The following is a 21,014-nucleotide window of genomic DNA, read 5'->3' on the forward strand; positions in this document are numbered from 1 at the left end:
TATATCAAAAAATGATTCGAAAGTCGCAGATCTTCTGTACATGGTATAGAATGTTGTGTTTGCAAGTTACGCCTTTCACAAATATCTAGTGTAACTTTTAACAGAAAAATCAAAGAATGGGCAGGTATTCAAATGAAAAATTTATCAGGGCACCTGCCACTAAAACAAGTGATCAAATGGTATAATTCTATATCACCTTCACAATATACCTTATTCAGGTTTTTATCAATGTTCCTCGACATTGAAGGTAGTTACAGATCTAGGTAGTCAGCACTTCAGATGCAGTCCATAATAGTTTGACATAATGAAGATGGGTGCTCTGACGATTTTGCTCTGGTAACATAATCAAGCGGGATTTAAGACCTTTATCGGAGGCTGGACCAGTTTCACCTTCTCCCCATACTAGACGAATCCATAGCGATTATATAGTTCACTAGTACAGGATTTAATTTTACAAACAAAACCTGTTACTTTAAGTCTTAAATCAATATAGGAACCATTAAAACACGTCGTTTTTATATATTCGTTTACCAAGATTGTCATCTGTGTCAGAGTAGCTACCTACATTTCTATCCCTGTAGTGTTAAGAAAAAATTTAATCCGTTTTTAATTTTGAAAAAGTAATCGAAGGCGAGGCTTAATTTTCAGTTTCGAGAAAATAGTACAATTTTACAGGTCTTGCAGAAAATGCTATTTCCATTGAATATTTTAAGCTGAGAATTTCAAATTTATAAATTGTGATCGAACTGTAAATATAGTTCACAATTAAATCGATTGACATAAAATTCCGAATAGATAAATATTATAAACCTGTTGCAAGACCTTAATCTTTTTCTGTCTTGATTTCTACAGAATTTCAATTGATCGTGTTATTTTCAATCTTTAACATTTTAAAACCCTCATTCACTTTTATTGATTTTAGTATAAACAATACAATTTCAATCAACAACATATACAGAATTAGATTTCTGTCCGTTTAACGATTTTCATGAAAAATCAAGAAAAGTGATAGAATTAAATTTAGACACGAAATAGATTTATAACGAAAAAGGATTAAAAGTCCCATTATGAGATATTATTGACTGAAAGTTGAACCCTAAAATGCTGAATTTGTCACATTTTATTGAACTAAAAATCAATTGCACTTGTTTACGTGTATATAAAGGTATATTAGATTTGAAAGTTGATATACCAGCAAGTGTGTCTGACAATATAACTGACAGTCGTATAATAACACTTGTCAGCTTATAAAACCGTCATATTTCTCAACTCCTAGAGCTTTGAATGTTGAAATAACTGTTCTTAACGAACTGCACAAGTTTCAGATGCATTTTTCCGAGATAATTTATACAACTCAACAAAGAAAGACAATTAAAATTAAAATAGGCTTGTCCTTCTCAAATCTGTCAAAGCAAAAATAAATAATGAATCGTTATTTTGTGACGAGTGGAATATCTGTTTTGAAGGATGAGATTGTCTTTCCATTTATAATGATTATTGGAGATTATTGCATGCACAGAAGCAGCTAAGTGGAGATAACTCGTGTCTAACATAGAACAATAAGTGAGCAGTACAGCCATATCAATATCGTCCAATTCGAACGACAAATCCTTTCCAATAAATAATAACAAAATGATTTACGTCTTTTTATAGTGAAATCGGAGTCATTTGTATTTCAGGACAACTCTAATAAGTCTCTTTTTCTTGGATAAAGTTCTGAAAGTATGTTACCCTTTTTAAAATTATTATCAACATAGATGCGTTCCTTGAAATCAAGTCAAATGAAGTCAAATCTTATATCAAATAGGAAAACAGTGTGAGGTAAAAGTGAACCTGTATCTTCCTTCAAACGTTCATTGCCTAATAAAACAAAATCAGTTTGTACAATACATTATTGAAATAATCGACAAGTTCCAATTTATCTTTTATCTCTTACCGACAGGTCAAATATCTATTGTATTCTTCACGATTTAGCTACCTGCTTCGTGTACCAAACTACAGTTCGTCAATAGAAAATCGTGAACGTTTATTTGATATTCCATTATTTAACTATTGTAGTGAAATCGGTGGGGATCCTTGAAGACTTGTAAAATGTGAACTATGTTAAAAGCCGACTACGGGGGTTATTTAATTCCCCTCTTCCTCACGTCTAAAAACACGAGACCCGCCACCAGGTAAACAAACTCCTGTTAATTTTGTTTCTTTTTATTCTCACCACTGTAAATTAACACGATATCGTATTACTCGATGATAACAATGTTTTTTTACGGTACAGATCTGAATTTTTTCAAATATGAATTTGCAAGACGTGAATGTTGTGTTTCTTGGTGTGCACTTTTCGTACACAGAAAATGGACTTTTAATACTAATTGAAAAAAAAAGCGATGTTAGTAAGTCTTGGCACTAGTCTTAATCGACGTTGACAAATTAACACCCGAAAAAGAGAACTGTATTATGAGCATACAGCAGGAGTAAGGGTGGTTTTGGCAATTCGAAATTGACTTCAATACTTTATAATTCAAAAGCCAGAATCGGGCTGTATTCGTTTAACCATATATATATCCTAGAGGATAAGAATATAATATTTTGAAGCAGGTTGTGGGGCTTAAATTACAACAATATAGACTGAAAACTGTCCTAGGTGAACTCTAAATTGTATTTTTATTGTTACAAAGTATTGAATACTTGTCCAAGGGAAACCACAATCATAGGGACAGGTATGATAGCATTGTTCAGTGAGTAATAATAGTCTTTTGTTGTATGAGTCGATCCTTAAATTCGTTTCACCCTTTATATTTCTAAAACCGTATGTACTTTAGCTTATAAGATTAAAACAGGTGTTATTTAATGGAGCTATATTTATTTTGCATATCGAGGGTCTGGCTCCCTTTTACTCTTGCATATCGAGGGTCTGGCTCCCTTTTACTCTTGCATATCGAGGGTCTGGCTCCCTTTTACTCTTGCATATCGAGGGTCTGGCTCCCTTTTACTCTTGCATATCGAGGGTAAGGGGTTTGCTCTGTCCTCTCGGAACACGCATCAATCATTAGGCATCACTTTCATCTGGTTAGATAACATTCAAGAGATTCACATGAAGTGTCACCTATATTTATTCAAAATATGGTCAGTGATCTGCGGTTACGTTCAGGAGGAAGGGTAACAAATAATAGGTACGAACCCATCTAAAAGATCATGACTACATTCTTTTTAAATCTTAAGGAACGTAATCGACAAAGTTTCACAGTATTTTACGTCGCAAAATATTTTATTTCATGAAAAGTCTTTGTATATATTTTCTTTTCTTGTTAATGAGATCAAAAATACAATCTGGTAATTACCTATTTTCCAAGATTCATCACGAGTAACCTCCCTTAACATACATCAACACAACAAGCAGCTATAATTTTTAAAAGTACAATTGTTCTCTACATCATCATAAGGCTCATGGTATAAATCTGCCTACTGTAGTGTTTTACGGCAGGTGAAACAAATGTAAAATATAAAATGAAAGTAGAAGGTAACTATGACAGGTGATTTACTGACTATTAGAATCAATAATGTCATAAATTATATATCATTTAATTGTTCTGATAAACTCAAAGAATATGCAGTAGATAATGAGGAATTACTGAGGATTCCGATTATATTCAAGATAATCTTAGCTGAGACTCAGTTGTATGCTAGAGCGTTTACACCGCAAACCCTTACCGGCGCTCCCATATGAAATACAAAGAAAATCTTCACGAGACAGATGATCATCTGTTTGGAGGATCATATTATATCAATTATCATATAAGGGATATTATGAAGCTAATTTCTGCTACAGTCGGGTCTGTTTCTTCAGTGAATGCCAGACGTCAAACACCTTCCCGCGCTTTGCTATCACCTTGAAGACAAAACTTGCAGGGCGGGAAGTCGTCAAAGGAATGACTCGGGGCGCTTCCCTCACCCAGGTCAATGTAATTGTTGTAATCTATTAAAGAATGATAGAATAATATGAACGTTCCGCGCCATATTATCACCTGTCGTGAACTTGCAGGTTCTTTTCTACCTTTCAGACGACAACTTGTCCGTGCACCTGCCATCAGAATAACACTGTGTCACGCTCTCAACTATCATCATTGCCACGCGCCAAAGATGTCTCGTGTTTCTTTTATATTGGGGTGAATTCGGCGCGCGCCCAAACACTCAACAGTAATAGAGCGTATCACTAGATACGACAGGTGAAAAGTAGCCCAACAATGACAAAATTTAAAGCAAATCATAACATAATTGCAAGGTGGCCAGCTCTTTCTATAAGGTATGTTGAAAAACTGTCGGGGTGTTAAATTGAAAACACAATTAATGAAAACAAATATTGACTGGCGTATTTTAATGGTGACTGGTATTATACATTGAATAAATAATAGAGTATTCATTACATGTTATACAAAAACATAGATTTTAATAAAACAACTGATACGCTATGGAAGCATATCTTCCGCATGGCAAGAAATTTCTTGGAATAAGTTATAATTCCTCGTTGGATAACCATAAATAAAAATAAATTGGAGACAAATGGATTCAATACTGATATTCAAAATAAATAAGCAATAAATAACAAAAAAATGACTGAATTGGCACATAATAATCTTCTCCTTAGTCTAAGCATGAACGTTTATAGTTCTATGGTAGTCATCACCAATGACTTGATTTTTGATTCACTCGTTGTAAGACTTTAAACATCTATATCGTCTTTAACTATAACTTTTGATCCAGTTCGAGTCTTATCAAATGAAATGATTGCACAATACTCGAACATGTACAATTTAAAAGAACTTCCAGTTGAACATGGCTGCCTTCTTGAAAATTGCAACTATTAACACTTAACCTTGTAACAATATCCCATAGTAAAGCTGATCAACTAAGATAAGAACCAGATTTCTTTCAATGAGGGACAGGTCCACAACAACTATCTTCATGTTTCAATAACAGGGACATCCTAGAAAAAGTCTTACTGCATCCTCGACAACTATATTTCTTTATATCCGAATGCGTTTGAAGATGAGCTCTTAGATTAGACCTATCAGCGAATGCTCGACCACAATGTTGACAGCTGAATGGTTTCTCTCCAGTATGTGTTCTAATATGTCCCTGTAACAACCAAGGACGTGAAAACGCCTTGCCACAAAGTTTACATTTACATGGTAGAGTATGAGTTCTAATGTGCATCTTCAGAGCTCCTAGAGAGACGTACGTTTTATCACAATATTTACAGTTGAATTCCTTTTTAATTTGAGATGCACAGTGGAATTGTTTATGTTTTGATAAACCACTAAACGTTGAATAACTTTTCTTACAAGAATCACATTGATAACGTATTGGTTCATTTTCCTTGGATTTCTTTTTCTCTGGAAGATCAAGCTGCGACAGAACTCGCTCAGCTCCTACAGGATAATTTAACACGTTGTCAAATGGACTTTTCATTAACTTTTGTCCGAACTCAAAATCCATCCGTCTTTCATCGATAATCCTGTCATGTCTAGGCGGAGAGAAGTTCATTGGGTATCTCATTCCTGGTAAATAGGGCGGTGGAGGTGGGAGAAGCTGGGGTCCTTTGAATGCAGAGAGTTCGGAATAAGGTCTGAAACCGGTGGGAGAGTCTTGAGCAGGCTGAGGTAAGGGCGGAGATGGAAATCCATTCATGAATCTAAATGGTAAAAATGGATGGGAATGGATGTTTGGTATTAATGCTGGTTGCCATGGAAATGGATCATGGAATCGTGCTGGTTCCGGTGGACTGCAACTCGGACCGTCAACGGGACTAAGACTACTAGTACGTCTGTCGAAATCTGTGGGGGTGTGTGGAGATAAACGGCGATGACAATCGGGAGGTGAGGGTAGTGGTACGGACACTGGTATATGATGAGCTCGTTCTAAAACGTTTGGTGACAGTCGCAGGTGGCAGTCAGACGGCGACGGAAGCTGTAATGATATTGGAGCATGCAGTGGTCGTTCTATAATCGCATGAGGTGATAAACGTCTGTGGCAGTCGGTCGGAGTTGGAAGCTGTAAGGATGCACGCTGTGGCCGTTCTGCTATTGGTTTTACGACTGTTGGTTTGATGACTGTGGGTTCTGAAATTATAAAAAACAGAACAATGAAGACCTTTATGTATTAAAAAATGGAACACATTTTATGGTATGCTACTCCTGAGTTTTTATTGAACATTGTTTCAACAATTTACACTGTCAGCATCAGGTAAAAAAGAGAATCTTTAAAGGAGGCTGTTGACGTATTTTTGTCTGCTGTTTTTATGTAACAAATGATAATATTGTATCATTTAAAATTTATGAAAAACTGTTTGTTTGTCTAGTCAGTTGGCTGAGCATGGTTATGCAAAGTAGCAAATTATTGTTCATTTGATTCAAATTCTTCCCCACTTCACTGGCTATTGTATTTCAAATTCATAAAGCGAACAAATAAAGCGATGGTGAGAACAATGCTCTTTAAGATGTTTCCGCCGTTTTCGCACGCGTCGGGGTCACAAAAGTCTTGAAGTATTTCTAGAGAAGGGCGACAGGTGGTTTATTAGGGTACCGGCACGTGACCATAAACAGGTGAACGAACATTTTGTCAATTTTCATGAATTCCGTCCACTGAAATTTAAAGACGATTAACTGGACAAAGGTCATTTATTATTTGAATAGAAAACAATTTTCCGTAAAATTTGATTGTCGGTTCGTGGGATTTGTTCTGTTAACAATGGATTGGGAGTATAAAGGAATTTTAAAGAATTTCTGAATAATATTCTCTTGAAATATAATTAGCTATTATTTATGATAACAAGTGACATTAAATTCCGCTTTTTTTCCTCAACAGATTGTTGATCAGTCGAATTAAAAATGCATTATTCATATGAAATCTGAAAGGAGGCTTGGATGTTAAAGTAAATAGAAAATTATTATGTAAATTCCCATTGTCGTGTATTTTGTGTTTTTAAATATTTTTCAGATTCTATACCTATCTCATAATTTATTTCTACTGAATAGTATATTTTATTACTATAGCACCCTACAATTTATATATTGAGCACTACTGTAACAGTGAAAATATTTTGTTATTGTAAATGCATAGATAAGTAATTGACATTTTCATAATAAACCAGAAAAATGTGATTTAATTATTATGTTCATTATTACAATTTACTAGCAATAAACTAATAACAAATAAAATTTGTTTGTTATAATCTAATAAATGTTTATTTGTTTGTGAGTGTTAAACACCACCGTAATTTGTGAAAAACATTAATTATAAACATAAGAAATATATTATATTTCTTGAAAAAATATCTTCTATTCCTAGCAAAGTATCAATTTTCAGAGATAATAATAATATTTGATGTCTTCATTTGCAAATGAAATTATTAAAGCCTGTTAAAAATATGAAGGGTAATTCTTTGCTAAGGGATTTGATTCCATAGAAAATCGTCCATGATGTCATTACAGCATTCAAAAGTTTCATTATTGTAAAGTGCAGTACAGTGCACAATATTACCAACAATATTATCCGAGAAAAAAAAAAGAATATGCAAATAGAAAAGACATTTTCTTACCCCTGATGGTGTTTTTGTGAGATTCTGGGATCATATTAGGTGATATATGTCGGGGTATTTCTTCCACTATAACTTTCTGATTATTAATCATATCCTTGTAGATATTTTCTGATTGTTCCATTATCACATCATCAGTATCCGTCACATTAATAGTTTCTTCCTCATCGTCACACACATCGACTACATTAATAATTGTATTATTATTAGTTTCTGATACACTCTCTTCTGTTACAGCAGTACCCTCCATTATACCTCTATCACGTTTCTTAATTAAAAAGGCACGAGGCATCCTGTGTTTATTGCGGCATACACGTTTAAAAAATCTTTTGGATAATTTGCACCTCCTGATAGTTTCTGATTTTGCTTCACTTTAACTTTAACATGTGACTCTTGACAGAAATATTCACTGTATTAGATTATATTTAGTCTTGTGAGTTATAAATACCACTTCTTAACTCCAAACATTCTCATAAACAAGATCATTCATAATGTTTCAACCAATGAGAGAGCACGATTAGACTTCTCAAAGATATTCAGCCAATCGAAACCCATAAGATGGTTGGTGACTCCACCTACAAGGCGTGACCAGTTAGTAAACATAATGCAGCAGGTGTAATATTTGTACGCACTTTTGCCGCGGAAAGAAGGCCCTTGAAAATAATTAGGTACGCGTGGATGAAAGAAAATGAAAATGAATAATTTTTCGACTTAAGGAGAAAAACAATTTATAAAACTTCCTTGGTTAAAAGCGGCGATATCAATTTCAATCGAATTTTAAGGAATGTTATTTGAATATCAAACAATCTTTTATAAAGTTATTTCGCGGGAGCCTGAAAAACACTGCTTTAATCTTTTCAAAGACTCTGAAATTTTAGCAAATTTAAAACGATCATAAGCAGAAAATATTGGATCCTTTATTTTTTAAATTAAAATTTTGTTTTAAAATATTTCTCATGGTATAACTACATATTATTTTTCATATACTATTAACTTACTGATGTCACAAGGCATTTGATATTTCAGTGGTGGTTTTTTTCGGTGTCTTCAATTTATTTCAAAAATACTAATTTTGCCATTTTTTTTTCACATATACATGAAAATCAATTTTATAAAATGGTCATCATGTTTCGCTATATCTGTTTTTCAAATTCGGTTCTAGTAACTCTTCGTGTCCATGAGAAGATCAGGTGTAATCCAACGGACAATTTTTCAATCTGCATGTTTTTGCATATCAAAAGCTTATTTGGACAGAAGTTATTGTACGCATGTAGTATATCCATGAATATCTTTAATTTTAATACCATGCTCAAAACGCCAAGACAAATAATGTATGGTTTTAGTTACGTGTTTCATAGTTGGTCCGTTCGCCCTGAAACCTGTTCTTGTTCGCCCCTTTTCACGTTCGCCCTGGTTCGTTCGCCCGTATTTCATATTCGCCCCTGGTTCGTTCGCTGCTATTTCATATCCGCCCTGGGTTCGTTCGCTCTATTTAATATAATATTATATGATCATCTGTATAGTGATTCAACTTTCTCTATTACTCGAACAGCTATATATTACATTTTTCATTGTCTAAAATGTTACCGTGGATAAAAATGCAGATCGTGTTTTTTCATTTAAGCCATATGTATTTTTCTGAAATTGTGGTTTTAAGGTATATCGGATATCTTTTAGATGGACCTTTCCATGTCAGCATGACTGACAAATTCAGAAGATCTGATTGCGACCGCTACCGGAAGTGCAAGCTTGTAAGCTCTGATGATTCAATTTGTACCGAAGAAAACTATTATTAAAATACAAACTGTTTTAAGGTTATTGGTCTTGGTGAGCAAACCAAAAATAATATTTTGCAATAGCAAAAATAAGGCTTTAATGAATTTTAAGGTGATAAATATCTGCAAGAATAATACAAGACCTGGGTTCTATAGCATTGAGGAATCTGACAAACACATGTAAAGAATAAGTTGGACAAGTAACAAGTGATTACTAAGCTAAAATATGTTCATTTACCACCCGAACTGTTCTTCTTTTAATACAAGAACAACATGCGGTAATGAAAATATGTGTTAATGTAGCGTTGTAGAACTTATATTATACCATCCTAGTGGGTAAATATACAGTCTTTAACCTGGCTTTATCATCAATATCAATAGAAATATCATTCTAGACAGCTTCATTATATTAATCGGGCGTGAGACACTGGGCTTTGTTGATTCAACAGCTACTTAATGATATTACAATATGTTTTAAACAAATTTTATCCATGTTATGCTATGCGCTAATGTCGCGTGTCGCATGAATATCATTCATATAATGCATGTCCCGTCGCGAGCCTGATTATCTCAGCATATTGTAGATGACTTTCTTATGAACCATATAATTCCACTTTCTTATATTACGAAAACAATGAAATATTCATATCTTATGGTATGTATTGCATTGGTGTCCTTGAATCTCCATAGAAATATTCCTGTTGGCAGTTGAAATTGTATATTGATATGGACAATGCATTCACGAATGTCCGACAGAGTTTGGTATTCAGTAAGAAGTCAAGTTTAAAGAACAGTTACTTCGTTAGGTGTCATGGAACTTTCCATATCAGTTTGGAAAATATAGAAGATTTATTGACGTTGGAAGGATAACTTTCTTCTGACATTTCCTTGGTAATGATATTGATAGTGATGTGCTACTGCAGAATTATTGCCATTGGAATTCTAAGGGTGTATAAAAATTCTTCTGTGGGAATATAAAGAATACCGTAAGACGTACTTCAGTATGTAAACATTAGCTATTCTCAATATTGAGTCATTAAGCGATGATCACCAATTGTTGATGGCATCATTAACATATTGATGACAAATACAACAAACTGAATGTTATCAACGATATGTTTATAACTTATCATTTCAACCTTCAATTTGTTTGTGATAAATAACGAATCAACTGTAGTAAACAAACGAATTAAAATTTAATAAGATTAGTCACAGATTAAATGAATGATTACATGATCAGATTTAAATTATATTAGTTAATATATTAAAAGATTTATATATCCAAATGAAAGGAAATGAAAAACAAGCAGAAAATAGTGATGTGATTTGTGAGAGACCGTGAGAAACATCATAAATTGACCTCAAACAATAGAAAACTAATCAGCAGGGATCAACAGAAGAACGACATCGCGAGAAAAGTTAACAAAGTGCGAGTTTCATCTATTTTTGAGAGGATGAAGTCAATAGAGCTGAGACTGTAACCAAAGATTAACTTTATCGCTGGTCGTATTGACTTCTTCTAATCTTTTTATCTCCTGCAATGACAGCATGTAGTTTTTTCATTCTTCACATTCTCACAACTACCTCTTCTTTCAATTTGTACCGGAAATACTTTGATACATTCTAATATCTTTCTGTTTATTATTAATTTATGTTAATTTCTTGCAGGTTAGTAAATGATTCTGTAGTATTTTCAAACCAAATGTAAAAGTATCTTTCAAAACTTTTCGACTGTTTAAAATCTAAATGTGTAGTTTTGAGAACAAAAATTGGTTTATTGCACACTGCATGGCGTATTTTTCAAGCCCAAAGTAAAAGAAAAGTAAGTGGTACACAAATCTTTCCACATTCACTAAACTTGAATTGTGTCCAGTTAATTATAAGATATGCTTGAAATTGACGTGGGATATATGTTGTAAATATCGTATTAATGTATGGTTTAATATGGTTTAACGAGGTAAATATTTAAGAACTGAAAAGAGAATTCAATTATAAAAAAAATCATTTTTCCCAAGAATCATCAGATCGTTGGTAAAATACCCGACACCTGAGTAATATCGTTAGTGAAATGCCTGAAACCTTGATAATATCGTTGGTGAAATGCCTGAAACCTGAATAATATCGTTGGTAAAATGCCCGATACCTGAATAATATCGTTGGTGAAATACTTGAAACCTAAATAATATCGTTAGTGGAATGCCTGAAACCTTAATAACATCGTTGGTGAAATATCTGAATAATATCGTAGGTGAAATGCCTGAAACTTGAATAATATCGTTGGTGAAATGCCTGAATAATATCGTTGGTGAAATGCCTGAATAATATCGTTGGTGAAATGTCTGAAAAATTGAATAATATCGTTGGTAAAATGTCTGAAAACTTTACAGAATACAATACCTGTTGTCTTCAAGTATTGTTTGAAGTTCGTCAAAGATAGATCAGAGAGAAACAGGTCAAACAGACCGATTAGAATAATCCATAAAGCCAATCCAACAGATTAACGTTAATCCATGCCAGGTGAAAACAATAGCAAGTCTGTTTCCAGAATTCATCTCCACCCATCGCAATACAATGGCCAACTGTTCCAGAGTCGAATATCCTCCATGGAACAGTACTTGAATTCAATGATGAAAATCACTTTGGTTTGTTTATTTTCTACAAAGTAAGAATGTTACTTAAAGCCAAGTTAAAATCCAATATAACACAGGTATTCTGTGATCTTCAAAAATCTCTTTAAAAACCTTTTTACTGTTCTTCTATTTTTCATTGTCTCAGTGGACCATTTGGTATTACAATAAATTTAGGATTTAAATTCCACAAACCCGTTTGTATTTCGAAGCATTTTGATAACTCTCAATTAGAGATACATATTTCATATTCATACCTGTCTATAAACTTTTGACTGGTATTGCTCAATTGAAAAATGTAAGCTCGGGGAATTATCTTAAGAAAAGAGAGGCAATATCTGTAAAACTGCAAAAAAATGGATTTCCTGATAGTTTGAAAGAGTTGTATTCTTTGTATTGTCTGTATAAACAAACTCAACTTTCCTTGCATTTAATTTAACAAGATTTGTTAACAAGAGTTTCACTGATAGCCATAACTATACCAATTGTGTAGGCAACGAGGGGTGGGATATTGTCAGAATTAGTTCGTAAACCACTCCATGACATATTCAAATTCTAATTTGATTTATCAAAGATTCTTAATTTATTATTTATTACAATAGTTTGAATAAAATTTTAAAAGTTTATAAAATTTGAATATCAGAATATGGTATTTGATATGATACATGACCAGATCGTAAAACAATATGGCGATTTAAAAGAAATGTGGAAATGTCATCACGTCGTTAATACAATATAAGTATTTCACACTGTTAACAATATGGTAGTTGTTATACCTAACAATATACAGTTTTAACTGTTTATCTCTCTCACCTGTATCTTTCAACTAACTCATTAACAAACTCATTATACTATCACTATTAATTAGATTAAAATTAATTAAAACAATCAGTTTCTTGACAAACAATAGTGCCATTCAGAAAGTTTTGAACAGTAGGACATAAAACACGATTTACAACAAACAAACAAATAGCTTAGTAGTTTATTACTCATTAAGAAAAATTATTTTTCTACTTCGTTCACAGTACGATTTGTTATATTGCTTGCCATTTGTTTTGGAATGTCTTCGGGGCCATATAAATATATGGTTTGCTGATTTTACATTTGAAATAACAACTTGACTCTTTAGAAAATTCTTCATTTATAAAATCAGATATTCAAATAAAAAATTTTAAGTTGGCAGTTTCATCAATTCAAATAAAAATGGTATGCAAAGAGCGATTTTTTAACATTGTCGTCAACAGCAATACCTTACCGCTGAAGGATCGTCACATGCATAGTCTGTAGCACATTAAGGCTTCAGTCCCTTATTCCGAACGACAAGACGCCTTTTCAATTTTTACCCTCCAACTATAGCATCACGTAGAAGGGAGAATCTGATTCAAATATTTTCACGAAACCACATAATATTTAAAGGATGACATGCCTCATGGGTGTAATAGTTACAATATTGAAAATGCACGTGCATCATTGATATAAGTGTAATTAAAATATGTAAATTAGAACATATAACTTGTAACACCTTGTTAACTATATTGTGTGAAACTGTCATGAAAATTCCTGATTTACTTTTAAATAATTCAAATTATTATAATCCAAATCTTTACACGTACTAATACCACAGATTTACAGCATTGCACGTGCTTTAACTATAAATACAACAGATGACCCATTTGATTTTATGTAAGATCAAGGATAAAATCTCTGAAATATAAAATCTCTGAATACACACGAACAAACGGCTTAATATTGAAATTTAATGTTAAATCGCATCGACTGGAAATATAAAACCATTGATTTTTGTGATCTGAATTATATTGTGGTTTTTAGTAAGTCAGCAAGTAACAGGTGGACGGAGTCTATCAAAGCTTCCTGGAAATTATTTATTTTGGGTGTCGCTTCAATACCCAAGCCACAGTTTTATTTTTAAAATGAAAACGCATAACTTTGACAGTGTCCAAAGGGTTAAAAACCTCTGTTTACAATCATCACTGAGAGAGTTGAACAGAGCGACGGAAAATTATGTTAACTCACGTCTTATTATAAACCTCACAATAATACTTCAAGAAAACACTGTGTGTATACGCGATGTATGTGTTCGAGACGATGTTTTGTCAATATTCAATTCATCATCATACGAATTTTGAGACCTCTTCATTCTTGCTTGTGTACAGTGCAGGTCTTTTCGGGTTATATATACATGTACTTACAATCAGCGCATAAAATCAAGTTTTAGTTTAGTAGGTTTTTTTTAAGATTAATAGAAACTGCAGTTGCCTTAATGCTTTCGTAATTGAAATGTAATAAAACGGCACGAGTGCAACCTGTAACCAGAGGATTAACTGATTTTAAGGCAATTTAATCCTCAAATTTGACATATTTTCCACAGGTGGTTTAGTACAGTCTTAGAAAGGTACAAGTCCATAGTGTTGTTATTGTTCTTTATAATTCCTATATTTCTAATATAACAGTTGAATTCTATACTCTGGTCTTTAATCGGATCAGCTCAGGTAACACCTTGTTATATTTCAATCAATCATTTTATCACTATAATACGCTATTACCATCAACTATTCACAATCCAGCCACCAATCTCCAGCACCGTATTTATTTACATTCCTGAAAGATCAAAACGCTTGTAAAATAATCGAAAGTAATAAACCAGTTATACCAACTAATAAAAATCTAATATGCATTACATTTATTTACCTTTGAAACAGGTCAATATACATATTTAAAGCGATTAAATTCAAATATATAAAACAGAGAAAAAATATAAATAAAAATTTACTTTCGATTATGACTTTTGAACATGACGGGTCATTTTGGAGGAAAAGAAGCGAATGTATCTAATTGCATGATTATTATATCATTCTTATTCGGATTAATGAAAATCTTCATTCAATATTTTTTGGCATTACTTTATCGAGGTATAAGAGGAAAAAATATAACGCTCTACTACTTTAACAGAATATTTTAGAGGTATGTACATTTGTATCCTTAAACCAAGATGGAAGTAATTCAAGTGGAATTTCTAACGCTTCTAAATATGTCATTCTTAGATGTGTTCGAATAATACTTGCACATTTAGAGTCCCCAGAAATACCGCCGAAATTTCTTCACAGCGTTCCTGCAATTTATATCAAAGAAGGTATTAAAATGGCCACGATAGCATCAATGTACCAAATTAAAATAATATCACGCAAAAATATCACAAAATCAAAAAAATTGTACGAATTTCATCTGTTTCATTAATTAAAATCAATTATTTTCACTTTAAAATTCATCTTCAAAGCATCAAATTTATTTGTTGAATGCAAGTTGAGGAACGCCAAGGATAGCGTCAGTTTCCGTTATACATCTGGATCTAATGAGCGAAATGAATTAACATATTGTTTTCTTAATTCATCTAAAAAAAATTCACTATTCAAACAAAAGAGAATTGAACTGGGGCACTACAAATGAAATATTGCATTTAAAGAAATTTGATTGTTAATTGTATTTGAATATCATTGTAATGTGATTGTATGAATAATGAGATGAATTGGGTGATGAAAGATCATACACAATCATACATGATAATGATATAATCACTTGCTATGATCTTCGTATTCAACCAGCTGTCCTTAACCCTTACACCTCTTCTATTCATAACAGTGATGAAACGTGCCCCTAGGGTGCCACGCGACTACCATAAAGACGAGTTGAGAGTTATAACCGCATGGTTATGATATTCCGTCCCAATTAAAACATGGCTAATGATTTCACTGATAACATTGAGTGTGAGTTCTTCATGGCGTTGATAAGGAGTTATTAAGGAGCTGGTAGTCGACAAGTTGCTATGTGATAACACCGCTTTATCCCACTTCATTTATATGCTAATGTGACCATGTTATATATCTTACTAGAAGATAACTATAAACCTCTATCAAATATTATTTAAATCTTCACAAATTTTAAAGGAGTCAGTGCGAAAAATGTCCGTTAAAATTAAAAAAATCTGTAAATGTCATTCTAATTTGCTAATTAAAGATAACAAAATAAGGACATCTAAGTTACCATATAGGGCCTGAAAACTTCGTGTTTTGAAATAAGTGATAATCAACCCAGTCTTAAACTAAAATGTAAACTGTTATAAAAGTATAATTAAGTATCCGGAAAGGATGCTGAACAAATTCAATGACATCCGGTTTCCTGAAAGAGTCAAGAATGTCAAAGCTTTGCGTCTTGCCTTGAACACAAGGAGGGTAAGGGTAGTTAAAAAAAAGTAACAGGTATTTTTTGAACAATAGGCATTAGAGCAGAGTTAATACGATATAGTGTGCAGTTTTAATATTGCAAGCTCGTGTTTATTATGTTGATATAATTTTAAATGCTTGCCAATTATATATCTTAAATGTTTTTGAGAGACTGAGAAATGGGCCTCGATCAACTCTGATAAAAGTTCTAAAGCAATTAGGAGAAGAATTGATGCCCACTTACAGGAAGTGGAATTTAACTCAGGAAAATGGAACATTACTATAGTTGTTTCCTTGAATGAGAATGATATGGTGTAATGGTGTTCGGTAAGGGTAATTAAGATGGTTAATAACGTGTTTAACAAGTTGTATAAATAATAGCCTGGTTTCTTCACTTGTCAAGATCTCATTATAGATTACATGGTGATTAAACAACGACACTGATTATCTCCCTTGAATCTGATATCATTTGCATATCCTAGTCCTTTATAGTGATATATAAACATGTTGATAGTGGAGAGTATTTAACAGAAGTTGTAAATCTGATGAGATAAGCGAATGATATTAAGGATAAGCGATTTACTGTGTGGATGGTATAAGCTGGAATGATGCCGATAAATTATTATGGGTTCGTTATGTAAGACAGTTTTATTCTTCTAAATCATGGTATGGACATTGGTTGTCCCCAGTAAACACGAGTAAGAGGTCGCATGTGTTTAGTAATTCATGGGTCTGATCCAGTGCCTTTTGTGTAGATATAGAAATCCCCAGTAGACATGAGTAAGAGGTCGCAAGCAATTCATAGCACTGACCTTGTGCTGCTGTGACAACCTTCCCAACTCCACTAAGGAACATGTAGCCTACATGTATTCATTGAGCCACTGAGCATATTTAATACATTTGCCAAAGAAGATGCCATTGTTACTTGACATTACTGACTTTGTTATCATTGCAGGTAGTCTTGCTGTATCTTCTCATATTGGTCATCAAAATCCTTTATGAGGTCCGAAGTAAGTGATATTTGAAACTTTGTGAAAAACAGGATTGTACTCGTCTCTATCTTTCGTTTCGAACCAGAACAAACTGTTCTGTTAACTGTTAATTAACTTTGAACAATGTCGGATTTTTTATTCGATGAAAAAGCATGGACATATAAAGAAGGAAAACTCATAATCCATTTCCAATCCGTAATAAATAATATCAATATGGCGGCCTTCATATTGGGTGCATGTGAATTCTGACGAATCTGTGTGTCTTTCTTTTCTAGGATTTGACTCAATGATCAAATATGGAAAGCCATACTTTACCCACGGAACATCCGATTTACCACGAAATACAATCGTATCATTTGGAAAACCCAGGGCAAGGTGATCATGCGTTTCAGGTATATATTGACTTGTCAGAAACGCGAGGTTGGTACGGATTGAAATTGCATTATTGCAACGAACTTAATTGTGTTTTTCTTTCCGGAAAATCTCCGATAATTAAAGGAAGACAGATTGTTTTACCGGTCACAACAAATGAAACATTGAGTCAGAGGGATATGCAAAAGTACTTTGAACTTCTTGCAAAAGACGAAAGTGATATAAGGGAAATAACTCTTGCTCTGTGCGATGTGGACTCCACTTTGGTCTATTATAAAATTTCAAATCATATAGTTCGACCGGAAGATCCGATGGACACAGAATTAAAGAAGAAGAAAAAGTATGAACGATTTAGAAATGCTCAGTCGGATTTGCCACACTATGTGGATCAATACTATCACGAGCAAAAATAACATACTGAACCCACGGATTAGTGTATTAATAGGCTGTAGTCGATCATCGTTCTCGGCGAGTTACCTCCCATAGACAAATCTAAGCGAGTACAAATTTTCGTGCCCACGTTATTTCCTCCCCAGTCTTGTCACGCTTGTTTTACGTGTAATCTACTCAAGCCGTACAAGTTTTTCTATTCTTCGACTGAACTTTTTAATTACTTTCTTAATTAAGTTCTTAAATCCTTAGTCAGTCGTTACCAATGGATTGTAGACTACGTTCATCACTAGAATGGTATGGTTTCCATACTTCGCCTCGAAAAACTTTCCAGCTTTTTTAGTTTGCGAACATATTCCATATAATGATTTCATGGTCCTTTGCGGTTATAAATCTTAACATCATAATTAAGAGTAATGCCAAGTCAAAATGATTTTTTTTTGACACTTTACAGCAGACTCCCACAAAAGAGGTTTTTTCACTTTGGAACACGCGTAATATGCCAGGTTTTCGATGAAACGATGTTAAAGAAATGGTTTAGTACGAAATAGTCAGCAAGAGTAATAAAATAAACCTGCACATCCATGACCTTTTGGAAATATGTAGTGTGTTCTCGAAATAGCACAGTTGCGTGGCATTCATAATTAGCAATGAAATGTAATATAGTTTTCCAATATTCAATTTCTAGCTATCAAGACAACATCGACATGAATAGCCCTTATCACTCGTTTTTTTGTCTCTGTACAATTACAATAGAATACAATTCTTTTGGAAAAAGATAATTGCAGACGTCAATGCCACCACATTTTAACATATTAACCTTAACATTCACGAACATTGCTTTAACCCTCTGCCAGTGCCTTTTGTTGTATAGTAACTTGTTATCTTTCACTCTAATCTCTAAATAGACGATGCCAAAGAAGACTGTGGTATTGGATTCTCTGAGGAATGAATCTATATCGTGTACTCTCTCTTTATACGCAAATAAGTGATACATAAGGAGAGACGATACGCTTGACCTTGAAATTTGTTTTCGTGAAAATCAAGTGTTTCATTTCAGAACTTAAAAAATGGTATGACAAATTGAAAGCTATCATGAGTAAGATTCAAATGTTGTATTTCATTGAGCACAGTTTCCAACAAACATCTTTACGTAATATTAAATGTTCTCTTGTTTTAACCCATCAATTACGTAGTATTGAAAACAATTGCACACGAATTTTGTGTTTGTATTTCAACTAATATCGCTAATGGAGTAATATAGTAACTTTAACAAAGAATCAATTTTAATTTTTCAAGGTAAACTGGGTTGAAAGATCTGAAAGGTATTTTTCCGTGTCTTTGCTGGGATTAAACCCTGGATCTTTAGGTTAGCGAGCCGATTTATACCACAATAGGTTTGAACCCAACTAAAATCAGAGGCGCACACTGTTGCCCCGAATTATTGGACAAATTAAAGTATATTTTATCATTCCTATCTTAGATATTCCTCACAGAAGCTGTTCTTTTCTACTTTTCGACATCTTCCTCGTCATGATTTCTAATGTTTTGGACAAACACCGGCTGTTCTCAACCTATTGGTTATACTAGAGGGCACGTCATGTTTTTAAATCGTTTTATTCGGGAGAGACTTGAATCCTCACCCTGATTCTAACCAGTCCAATCTTCTGAAAACATTAACATTCAGGGTGACGTGGATCCCAACCGTTGTCATATGCCTGGCCCTACAACGTATTTATTCAGATTCAGAATCCCTACCTGGTTCTTAACCGGGCTAATTTTCTGAAAGCAGGAAATAAACATTCTAGGGGACGATTGACCGAAAATGACGCTACACTTGAATGAAAATGATGACCCAGAGTGTTAATATATAATTAACTTGTTATAGCATCACGAGCTGAATCATATCTATATAACCTCCAGCGATAGAAACCCAAAAACAGATTATGATGATACAAATATGGCGACTAACGTCAAATATCAACAAGTTAAGACTGTCGCCTCCAGACTTCTATCTGCGGCCCAAAGAAATCTTCTAATTTAAGAAAAAGATGAAAGAAAATCACGTAGAGTAAGAAGTATTTATGGTTAGTTTCCTTCAGGCACTTTCTATAGAATAATTCCTTTATTAGCTTAGGAACGAGAATGTAAACAAATTGTTAAAGAAATACTCGCTTCCCGTTTCACATTTACGCAATAAACGCGAAACAAGCTGCTTTCTTTATTATTATCTTTTAACAATGTAGATATAAACAATGGAAGATTTCAAGTTTGAAAAAACCATAATTGCTAAGTAAATTCACACATGTATCATTGTATGTGACGTCGTTTATCAGTATGTGCACCAGGTTTCAATAGTTTAAGGTTGGGGAAACCATGAAAGACAATATTCCTTAGTCATATTAAGGGAGGTCCGTCAGATGGCCAGACAGCCACGACTTTTTGATTGTCGGACATGAGACACTAGAGTTATATTAATGTTGAGGGATTCATGACGAATTTAGGATCAGATAGCACTACATGTTGCCTCATAGATGTTGTCTTACTTTCGCTGGGTAGGACAGGGAAATTATAAAGTTCTTGCTACCCACCAACACAGTTTTCGCCAATTTCTCACCAAAAAGTAATATTCATTCTCAGCTTTCGAAGAAATTAAAAATTAGAAAATATAATTGCCATGTACCTATCCTTATTGCAATCAACAACACCCACAAGCTGACAAAGTCGAGAAGATAGAAATGAACTGAGTTAAAATGTGACGTTTGGAATATTTCGATTATAGAAAGATGTAGAAATTCTTCTCTCATAAAGCACGAAAAAAACGAAGGACGTAGAGCTTCATCTGGGATATTTCTATTCTGAAATATTTTCTCTTTAAAACGAAGTATCCATGGACTACATCTGAAATTGTGTGAACACTATTCTGAGAATGAAATTTGTCGTTGATAATTGGTTGAAAATTGACATCCTCCGTGAAAACTGTGAGCTTTCAAATGAGCAGGTGTTCAAAAAACACAACCGGGCCGTTT

General features: G+C 33.4%; 2 protein-coding genes across 2 annotated transcripts; one reads left to right on the forward strand and one right to left on the reverse strand.

Moving 5' to 3' along the window:
• Positions 1–4,926: 4,926 nt before the first annotated feature.
• Positions 4,927–7,883, reverse strand: LOTGIDRAFT_114290 (hypothetical protein; the record flags this gene model as incomplete). The annotated part of the gene is made up of 3 exons (XM_009052699.1): positions 4,927–5,909; positions 6,063–6,116; positions 7,595–7,883. 3 exons carry the CDS (start codon positions 7,881–7,883, stop codon positions 4,927–4,929), a joined length of 1,326 nt encoding a protein of 441 aa, XP_009050947.1.
• A 9,567-nt stretch (positions 7,884–17,450) lies between these two features.
• Positions 17,451–18,256, forward strand: LOTGIDRAFT_159038 (hypothetical protein). Its single transcript, XM_009052700.1, has one exon. The coding sequence runs from the start codon at positions 17,520–17,522 to the stop codon at positions 18,006–18,008; it is 489 nt and encodes a 162-aa protein (XP_009050948.1). The 5' UTR covers positions 17,451–17,519; the 3' UTR covers positions 18,009–18,256.
• The last annotated feature ends 2,758 nt before the right edge of the window (positions 18,257–21,014 follow it).

This window comes from Lottia gigantea (genome assembly GCF_000327385.1).
Source record: "Lottia gigantea unplaced genomic scaffold LOTGIsca_19, whole genome shotgun sequence".
In the NCBI taxonomy this organism is placed as follows: domain Eukaryota; kingdom Metazoa; phylum Mollusca; class Gastropoda; family Lottiidae; genus Lottia; species Lottia gigantea.